The following is a 10859-nucleotide window of genomic DNA, read 5'->3' as shown; positions in this document are numbered from 1 at the left end:
ATATCCATGTAAACTATACTAAAAAAGGAGTAATTTATATGAAGGAGACTTTATGATAAAACACTTACAAAAGCTTCGAAATGGGTGTGCAAAAGACCTCCTAAAAACTGTCCGAGAGAGAGTGTTTGATATTCTTTCAATGGAAAGTGTAAATGAAGATAATTTCGTGGGGAGAGGTGGCTGGAGATACTTATGGATGAGATATGGAAGAGATGAGGCTGGAGTTGAGAGTTGAGTGTAGTTTTCTCCTACCCAAAATATCTATAAAAGATTATCTCATAATATTCTATCCAATAGTATCTACAAAAAATCAACTTAAGATATTTTTATCTAATAATATCTATAAAAATCAACTCAAAATATTTTTACCCAACAATATTCATGAAAATTACCTCAAGATATTTCTTTTTATCCAATAATATCTACAGTTTTTAACAGACGTTTTGTCCGAAAATATGAAAAAATGTTATTGCGCCATAAGACTTTAAATAACCCTCCGAGTCTAATAGCACAAACCATAATACATTTTGACACTTCTAACTATCTCCAATAATCAAAAACACACTTTTGATACCATAGTAAATAATAACACTAACTATGTAGTTAGACAAAAACCTATACGATTAATGGATTCGTGAAAACTTATGGGGTTTTCACGAGGTTCCTAAAGTTAATAGAAATTTCACAATTGAATTTCTAGCGGGCTGTTACAATAGTCCAATTGAATTAAAAATTGCATACTTTAGCTAACTAAGTGAAAAATAATTGTTTATAAGATGAATATTAGATGGAAAGATTTCCAAAAGTAATTTTTTTTTTTGTGAGTGAGCGTTTCTTCTTACTTGTGTTGCTTTAGACCTTATAAAAATTTTACACTTTATTTTATTGGTGAAAGTGCTAGAGTAGTCATAATTATTCCTTTTTTTTTTTTTTTTTTTTTTTTTTTTTTTTTTATGTTGAAACTTTGAATAATGGAAGCAAGTATAATGGAATAAAAACTAGTAAGTAGATCACCATTGAACATATTAAGTTGTTACATCGGATCTGATTTTCATTATGAGATTGCACATCCCTTTTGGACTAAAATTAAGGGATTTCCCTTATCAAAACACATGCGTGATTTAGTTATTTAAGAAGAGCAGTCAACAAACTAACCAAAAATTATAAAAACTAAGATTGTGGCTCATATTTTTGTAAAAAATTTAGTTTAGTACACAAAAATGACAAACCTTTATTTTTTTAGTGTAGATATGGTAGTGATATAAGTACTCATTAACTAACATTGACCCATTTCTGATACTAAATTCTAGTTAACACTACACTAAGGACAAATATCACACCCTCAGCTGATCAATGAGCAAGGGGAGAAATATTTTGCATTATTACTCTCTAACTACAGAGTTCTGGGGAAATAAAAGATCCAAGATTAATATTTAAGGTGAATTGGGTTTGGGTTAAAAGAATAGAATTGATGTGATTACATTATAATGCAATTTTATGTACCCACTTATAATAATAGTGAAGCAAGTTTTCGATTTTCTTTAGAATATAAATATTGAGTGTTTTTCTTAAATTATAACTATAGCAAATTCTATGATCAACAATCATTATATTGGATTCATTATGGCCACAAATTCGTAAAGAAAAAATATATATTTAATTACATTTAAATCATTTTATTGCATACACGCAACAATAAAATGGTTTTAGTGACCAATTCAAGTACCAATTAATGCATATTTACAATGATGAACGTTACCGCAAATCAAAACTTGAGCCCAATCATACATGTACGAAAAAGAGGCTATTTAATAATTTTGCTTCTTAAAACAAAAATAATGCGACTATCTCAAGGTTGCTGCAAAATAATGGTTGTGGCTACACCACACCAAGTTTGCCTCAAAATTAATTATATGTAGTGAATTAGGTTGGCAAAAAATGATAACTCTGGCCACAAAGTTCTTGCTGTTTTGCACCAAAAGTTTTTGATTAGCAGCATGTCAATATTCTTGCCAAAATTAACATATGCGGTGGATTGTTCTCGACAAACGTGCGGCAAAAAAATTTGGCAACAAATATTTAATTACGGTGGAAAAACCTAATTGTAGCAAAAAATTGGATCACCACAAATGAACAACATTTTTTTAGTGGCAATTCTTTTTATCTTAAACTCAATAGTCAGTCTTGAAGTAATCAATTTCACATATTTAACCTCGATCCCTATGATCAGTAATCCACAGAAACTTACTGATTTTGAACTTATTAGTTTATGCAATGTAATATATAAGATTGATGTAAAAGTGATTGAAAATAGGTTGAAGCTAATTCTACCCTAGATTATTTCAAGAAATCGACATGTTTTTATTTCTAGTAGATTGATTATAGATAATATCTTGGCTGCATATGGGACATTGCACACCATGCAAACTAGGATCTAAGGAGGGTTTTGATAGTAGATTCATGAATATGATTTTCAAGAGTATAACATCTTCATCTTTCTGCATTATTGTCAATGGTATTCTAAAAGAAAAGTTCAAGCCACAACATGGATTAGGACAAAGCTAGCCTTTATCACCATACTTTTTTTTATTTTTTTTTATTTTTTATTTTTATTTTTTTTTTTATCTTTAATGCAGAAGTTTTAAGTTACCAACTTCATTGTCTTGAGAGAAGATGTCTTATTTAGGGGGTTCCTTTAGTAAGAGGATCACTCAAAGGGAATTGTCTATTTTTTACAAATGACAACTTGCTACTGTAGAACCAATCTGGTTGAATGGGCCATAATTAATAAAATCTTGGTCATGTATGAAAGGCATCGAGACAACAATTTAATAATAAAAAAAAAGACTTCATTATTTTTCAGCAAAGAATCACTCAAAAGTGCATAACTTGAAGCCTCATCCAGCTTTGACAAATATCTTAGTTTACCCTTTCTTGTGGGCAAATCAAGGGTGTAGGATTTTAATGACATACTTGAAAGAGTTGCAAAAATAATGAATAATTGAAAAAATGAAATTCATGTCACAGAAAAGGAATGAAGGAAATACTATAAAAGTAGTGGTTCAATTCATACCAACATATACAATGAGTGTATTTTTATTACACAAGGAGCTATGTAAAAGATTAAAGGGCACGATGACTTAATTTTGATAAGGTTCTCAAAATAAATTCAATAAAATACATTGAAAAGTTTATGTTCAATGAGCTATGGGAAGTGGCTAGGAGATCTTGGTTTTATAGATTTAGCTAGTTTTAATAGCTCTTCTAGCTATATATGTGGAAACTATTAGCAAATCTAGAATCCTTATCTACTTTGATTTTTTAAGCTAAATATTTTCCTAATGCGGATTTTCTTTAGTTTAACCAAGGCTATAAACCTTGTTTTACATAAGAGAGCTTGAGGTAAGTAGTTGAATTACTAAAGAAAGTCTTATCTAGTGCGTTGGAAATGGGCAAAAGGTCAAGCCATAGAAGTATAAATAGGTATCAAAAGAGAGCTCATGTAGAATAAAGTCTCCATTTAAAGTACTCCAGGAAAATGTAGTCGTAGTAGATCTTTTAGATTATAAAGAGAACGAATGGTGGAACACTCAAATGATCAAGCATGTTTTCAATGAGGAAGAGGCAAGGATGATTTATACTTTGCTTATAAGTGTTGAAAATTATAAAAATAATCTTGTATGAAAATGTACACCTCCAAGTAAATTCATAGTGCATAATGCCATGAGTCTTCTACTAGTAAACTTCATGGAATCTTGTGGAAGATGATTAAGTCCCTTAATAGATCAAATGCAGCTCAAAAGTTTCTATGGCAAGCTTGCATAGATTCTCTCCTAACCAAATTAAATCAATGCAAAAGAAATGTGGTTAAGGATATTTTTGTCAAATTTGCATGAAAAAAGCTTAATCAACTAGACACATTTTGCAGACTTGTCCTTCAGCCAAAATGTTGGGATGCTTGTAGGAATCACAATTTTTAAAACTTTATTCTATGCAGGTGATTTTAGAGCCACTTTTGAATAGTTGCTACCAAAGGTTACTCAAGCTACACTTGAACTCTATTCGGGCAATGTGGCACAAAAGAAAAAAACTGATTCATGTAGTTACATTTTTTTTTTCATTTTCAAATGTTTTTTGACCATGCTCAGTTAGCTTATGAAGACCATCGAAGGGAAAGCTGACGCCACAATGGAAGTTATAGAATAGATCAAGTAATCATGGCAAGATGGAAACCTTCTATGCATGATTGGGTTAAGGTAAATTGGAATGCAATTATTTGAAAAGAATTCAATAAGATTGACATTGGTGTGGTTATTTGAAACTATTAAGGAGAAGTCCTTGCAACTAAGTACATCTATGATTTATTGTACTTATCCTCTAGTAGCAAAGGTACGAGGTCCGGTTGAAGTCATTTGTCTTAGTAAGGTTCTGGGAGTACACTTTATATTAGAAGGAGATGTTATCCAAGTGGTGACAACATTACAAACTAGAGGAAGCCTGACTAAATATGTTAAGAAGCTTTTGAAATATGGTGTGGTATAGCAAATAAAGCATGTTAATATCTCATTTAGATGTTGAGATAAGATGAGATGAGAAATATATGAATAATAGTAAAATAATTTGAGTTAACATGTTTTGGGGTTTGAAAAAGACGGGAAAAAAAGTTGAATAAAGTATTAAATTAAAATATTATTAGAATATAATTTTTGTTTTGAGATTCGAAAAAGTTGAATTATTTTTTGTGTTTTGTTTGAAAATTTGGAAAAGTTAAAATAATTAGATGAAAAAGTTAAAAATTTGAAATTAGAAAGTATTTGTATTTGAATGATATTTAGATATTGAGATGAGATGAAATAAAATGAGATGAGTTTAGACCATCTCAATATCCAAATGAGGCCTAAGAGGGAAGTCAATATGGTAGCTCATCATTTGACCAAAGCTGTAGTCACAAAAGTTATGAAAATCATTGATATAGACTTTGTTCATCAACATATTTTTTTTCTTTTGTAGTGATTGAATGCCAAAATTTATCTACTTAATGAAGTATGCTGTTTTATTTTTATTTATTTATTTTTTGAACAAATATCATTGGATTCATAATAATAGAAACAGTAGAAAACATTTACAATTGGAAATTATAAATTAGCATCGAATAGAACTTGAGTTTGAATAAAATCTGGGCATTTATTCCACCATTGAACTGTATCATCCACCAAACGAATATTCCTTGCAAGCAAATGAGCTACTTCATTTTCTTGTCTACCCGCATGAAGAACATTATACGTTAGAAAGTAAGAAAGTAACTTTTGTGTCTCATAAATCACATTCCCTGTTTCGAAAAGTTCTATTCTTTAGAGTTAATAGCTTTAATGACAATTGAAGAGTCTCCTTCCAATAGCAAGCTAGAAAACCCTAAATGCAAGATCATTTGAAGTCCCCTCAAAGCAGCCAACGGCTCAATATCATCAACATCATACAATCCTCTTCCCTTTGACACATAGAAAATAACACAGCCCCCTTTTCATCATTTACAATAACTTTCACACCCTTAGAAGATTTAGAATGAAATAATATCCCATCAAAATTAAACTTTACTGTACCTTGGTCATGAGGTTTCCAAGAGAGAACCTTTTCTTTACTCACAATCAGCTCCTATGTTTTAATAGTAATATACCTCACAACATATGCCAAACAATTATCCACAATGTTCATTAACATACAATCATAACTTTGATTACTAACTTGCAATAATGGCAAAGTTGATTAGAAGCATACATCCAACACTTTTGTAATATTTGTAAAGCTCTAGAAAACATGTATCTCATTTTTCATAGTCAATTGACAAATTGGACAATTCCCATTTGAGATAACACCACGTTTTAGTAAATTCGTTCTTAAAGGGAGGTTATTCTTGCAAGCATGCCACCCAAAATTCAAATGCTAAAAGTGATGCAAAAATGTTGAACGATTCGAAGAATCAGAACTTTTAGTTCCCCCATTTGAATCAAATAATATCATAGCTAAATGATAACCCAACTTAACTGAGTACTTTCCATCCTTTGTATTTTGCCATACAAATTTATCCTCACACTCCCTTGATGGTAAAGGTAGTTATAAAATTTCAGCCATTGAGGTAGGAAAAATAGATTGTATCATATTCATATTTCAAGAACCATTTTTTTGTATCAAAAGCAACTTCATAGTTGAATCTTCTTGAATAATCTCGGTAGATGAAGATGAATGAGATAACCAAAATAGTGGAACCCATCTATCTTGAAAAATCCAAACATTTTCACAATTTCCAATCCACCATATACCTCAATTCCCTAACAGTAATTTACTATCACAAATGTTTCTCCAAATATAGGAATTGGAGGACATTCAATTTCGAGTGGTTAATCAAATTAGAGAAGGTAACCAAGTGGTGGATTTTTTGGCAAGACGAGATGAAGAGGGAGTCAATTGGACTTTCAGTTTAGGTGCATACTTACCAAGATCATTGAGGGGTATTATTCGTTGAGATGCTTTGTGTTTTCACTCTATTAGACAATAGCATGATGTTAGGAGGATTTTGTGTTTTTGGTATGTTTTGCATTTTTTCAAATGCACTATTTCGACATTTTAGTTTTTTGTTTATCTATTTATGTACCACAGGTTTCCCTCCACCTGAGTGAGGCCATCTAATAAATGTAGATGTTTGGCGCAAAAAAAAAATATATATATATATATATATATAAGTATAAATATATATTTATATATATAAGAAGGTTTTTTACCCAACTGTGAGTGTAAGAAATTAGTAGAAGGAAAATACCTTGCTTTATAAATCTAGGTCAGCAATGTACTGAGATTTTGAATTATTCTCCATCCTTATTTTGCAAGTAATGCTAAATTAAAAAACTCCAAATTCTAAAAAAAAAAAAAAAGAAAAAGAATTATTTTAGATGTGCTTCTTCTAAAAAGAATTTTAGTTGGGCTTGGGCTTGGGCTTGGACTTGGGCTTGCTTCTTTAAGTAATTCGCCCTTAACCCATATAATCGAGGCCCTTCTCTACGGTCAACTGGACAAGTTTCAAAGTTTCAATCCAAACCCAAAGACCAAGTGGCAAATACAACCCCCACTCGCAGCTTCGACCCGTGGACAAGACAACCAACGGCCACTACACCACGCACCCCAGCGCATTTTCGCTACGCCGATATTTTCCATCAACCCCATCCCGTTCTTCCCCTCTCCCAATCTCAAACCCACAGGCCCCTGGCCTCTCTCTCAAATTTCGCAGGTAACAGAACAATTAGGGTTCTGCCCCTGCGAAAAAAACTTCGTCCTAGAATCGAAACCCGAACCTTTCAAACGATCAGGTGTTCGTTTCGCTCTCCGTTTTCAATTTTGGTCTGGTTTTTTTTTTTGGTGCCAAAAAATGGGTGACATGGAAGACGATGCAAGGTACTCGGGAAAATCCTATGCTCTGAACCCCTATAATACTTCTCATCGCCCAAGAAACTTGATCCCCAGTTCCAATTACACTCACCCAATTAGAAATAACTACGAAGTCGAGGACGACGACGAATTCGACGTTGAAAATGACCGGCAGGAAGACGAGGAAGAGGAAGAAGACGAAAACCCAAATGGGTACTATCGCAATCTCGAAGCAGATGGAAATTTTAATAGGCACCCGAAGAAGAGGAAGTTAAGGAATTCCATTTCGGGGTACGAGTCCATGGCCAGAAGTGCGAAAGATTCGTACTCGGCGTGGATTCCAGAGGCAGAGTGGACGGAGCACGCGGTGTTCGTATTGTTGGAGGTATGGGGAGACAGGTTTCTTCAATTGGGGAGGAAGAGCTTGAGGTCCGAGGATTGGAACGACGTCGCCGAGAAGGTCTCCGAGGCGTCGAAGACGGAGAGGACCGAGGTGCAATGCAGGGCTATGATGGACAAGCTGAAGAGGAAGTACAAGAAAGAGAAGGCCAAAGTTGACGAAATGGGATCGAATTCTAGCAAATGGGTCTACTTTAAGAAGATGGATATGTTAATGGCTTCGTCGCCCAGGCAAGACTTCGGGCTGGCTTGTGGGGTCGATTCGGGTGAGTATGTGTTTATGAATACTTGGGTTTATTTGGACAGATCGAATGGGTTTGATGAGATGAGGGATAGTCCTGGGGAGTCGGAGAATGACGAGGAAGATGGGATTGAGTCGGATGAGCCCCCACGGAGGACGAGAGCAAGAGGCCGTGGAGAAGGGTCATTGTCGTACAGGGTGGTGGCGGATTCGATTCAGAAGTTTGGGGATATATATGAGAAAATTGAGAGTGGTAAGAGGCAGCATATGATGGAGTTGGAGAAGATGAGGTTGGAGTTCCAGAGGGAGTTGGAGTTGCAGAAGAAGCAGATTCTAGAGAGGGCCCAGACGGAGATTGCGAAAATGCAGGAAGAGGATGATGATGAGGATTCTGATTCTTCTGAAGAGAATCTCAGTGAGTGATGTCGGTGGTTGTTTCCTCGAACATAGTTTGTATGTTGAATTGTTCTAATTAATGAGTCTTTTTTACTAAAAAAATTGTGAGTCTTTATTGTATTTCAATATGTTATCTTGCTACTAGAGATGCTGGCTTTGGAAAAATCATTGTATTTGGTTCCTTTTTTACACCAACTATTGATGATCAACGTGTTGGTACGGGAATGTTTTGGTTTATTGGTAAGTTTGTTCCAATCTCTTGTTTGGGAAACGTTTGATTTGCTTTGTTGAGAGTAATTGTGAAGTGCTATAGTTAGAACATGAAGTTTGTAAGAAGTCCAGAATCCAAGTGCAAATATTAATGCTGCAAGAAGCCGAACCCTCATTATTTCACACTAATATGGTGTCTGGTTTAATGCAGTAAATTAAGTACTACTTGGATATTTTTTTTTTTTATATCCTTGGGTGTCCGGGCCAGCTTACGCGCACCTCGACTAATCCCACGGGGCCCTGAAGTTAGCGCACAGGTAAACCTCAGTGGCCCTGAGGGGACTCGAACTAGTGACACTACTTGGATATTCTGCTTGGATGAAAGGTTATGGGTGTCAGTTTATTGGAGGACTGCAAATTAGGACAGGCACAACGTCGTTGAGGTCTTCTTGTCATTGCCTCTGAAAGCTTATAGAGAAAACTTGTGAGTTCCAGAATTTTTTAGTGAAACTTGTCATTGACAGTCTTAATATCTGACCACTTTGCATTTTTCTTTTTCATTGAATATCTGTCCTTTTCCTGTTGTTAATGTCGGTGCTTTGTGGTGTTTTGAGTTGATTAATACCTGGTAGTGAGGCCTGACGATTTTCAACTAGTTGCACTTAGCTCATCATACTCTGCTTTTAGGCAACTATAAGACATTTCACATGTGACACGACATGATCAATATGTGCGATACAGAATGAGTAATATGTGCGCATCAGCTCTGCATTTGATCTGAACCTATGCATATTGTCCATCCATTACCTGTCAGATTTAAATATTCTGCTACCTCTTCTGTTGGTTGTGTTTTGATTAGAATACAAACCAGATATAAATCTGATAGACAGATTTCTTATTGCCAAAGATGGAAGCGTTTTTATGTATGTAGACTAGATTTTAGTAAATACTCTGCTAGGTCGAATCAGTTTGCTTAGATATGATGGCATTCAGGAGGTATCTGGTAATAGGTTTTTTCTTTTCCGCAGCAGTTGAAATTTCTGAGTTGGATGGCATCTGATCTACTTCAAGGGTTTTTGGTAAAGGAGGATGTGTTAACATCATGAAGCCTTTGTACCCAGAAAAAGGTAGTGAACGGACCGGCATTTTTTGGAAGTTTCAGCTTTTATGCAAAGTCTTTGGATATTTTGAGGTTTTTATATGGAGTATATCCCACTTTTCTAATTTAATGCGCAGCAACTCGTGCTAATTGTTTTTTGTTACTAATGATCTTAATTTTTCACAACTTTTGCCCCATCTGAGCCTGTCTGTGGTTGGAAATTTAGTTTCTTGGCAATTCATATGATGCAAGTGCTCATATTAAGTTTCTTGGCAAGGGGATTCCATGTAAATGCTTTCCCATTTGACAGTTTCTTCCCAAAAGTAGTTTGTGAATGTTATTCTCATAATCGATCTTGTATTTCATTTAATTTTTAGGATAAAGCATGTGTGCCTCCTGGGCGGTACCGCATAAGTGTGCTGCTTGGTATTTTTTTTTTTTTTTTTTAACTTAATGATTAAAGAAGTAATTTTAAGTGTATTAGTGTATTTTTTTTTTAATTTTTAAAAAATATTTAAATATATTAAGAAAATGTGAAAAAAAATTAAAAAAAATGAACTGGACCGCACCTTCAGCCGTAAGAGCTGGGTGATAAGTAACCCGACTCTAATTTTTAACGGGATGTATTCAATGATTTTCTCACATGAGACAAGTCTGACTCAACTTAAAATTGAAGCCCAGGGTTTTGGGTGGGCCATATTGTCCGACAAAGGAATGCACATAGGAGACATTCACTAGAGATGATCTTGTTTCTCAAACAAACAACCCTCGTTGAGAGGTACATTTTCTGGCTTATAGATCAAATGTGTTTGTCATTTCCTTAACAAACATAAAATCAACCACCGTACAAAGAACGCTTGCTGGCTATGAGACGTTGAAATGTTAATGTTTACACGCAAAATAAAATACAGCATTCATGATAGTGTCAAAAACAAGCACCGATGCATACATGGAAACCAACAGGGGTCCTTCCCAAACTCCGATTCCGTTGCACATTTTAAAGTCAAACAAACGCTCAACTAGTCCAAGACCCATATTGCTCCACAAAGCCATAACTAGTGCTGTTTGTCGCTTCCCTTTTATGAGACTATTGGCTTT

At 34.3% G+C, this 10859-nt stretch overlaps 1 protein-coding gene across 4 annotated transcripts; it reads left to right on the top strand.

Annotated features, from left to right (window-relative positions):
* Positions 1–7144: 7144 nt before the first annotated feature.
* On the top strand, positions 7145–10002 carry LOC122308316 (trihelix transcription factor ASIL2-like). 4 transcript variants are annotated; one of them, XR_006241982.1, is made up of 3 exons: positions 7146–8471; positions 8874–9146; positions 9694–10002. XR_006241982.1 is itself a non-coding variant. In XM_043121576.1 (2 exons), exons 1-2 carry the CDS (start codon positions 7418–7420, stop codon positions 9720–9722), a joined length of 1083 nt encoding a protein of 360 aa, XP_042977510.1. In that variant the 5' UTR covers positions 7145–7417; the 3' UTR covers positions 9723–10002. The 4 variants fall into 4 exon arrangements, 2 of the variants coding, with proteins under 2 accessions (XP_042977510.1, XP_042977509.1); XR_006241981.1 differs by having other exon boundaries at positions 9691–10002; XM_043121576.1 differs by lacking the exon at positions 8874–9146 and having other exon boundaries at positions 7145–8471.
* Positions 10003–10859: the final 857 nt, after the last annotated feature.

This window comes from Carya illinoinensis, chromosome 4, assembly GCF_018687715.1.
Source record: "Carya illinoinensis cultivar Pawnee chromosome 4, C.illinoinensisPawnee_v1, whole genome shotgun sequence".
Taxonomy (NCBI): Eukaryota; Viridiplantae; Streptophyta; class Magnoliopsida; order Fagales; family Juglandaceae; genus Carya; species Carya illinoinensis.
This window is presented reverse-complemented; position numbering and strand designations above follow the sequence as displayed.

Excerpts from the sequence above, each read along its gene's own strand:
- LOC122308316 (XM_043121575.1), top strand. The coding sequence starts at position 7,418 with ATGGGTGACATGGAAGACGATGCAAGGTACTCGGGAAAATCCTATGCT. Across the intron at positions 8,472-9,690 it reads TTCTTCTGAAGAGAATCTCA|CAGTTGAAATTTCTGAGTTG; the intron begins GTGAGTGATGTC and ends TCTTTTCCGCAG.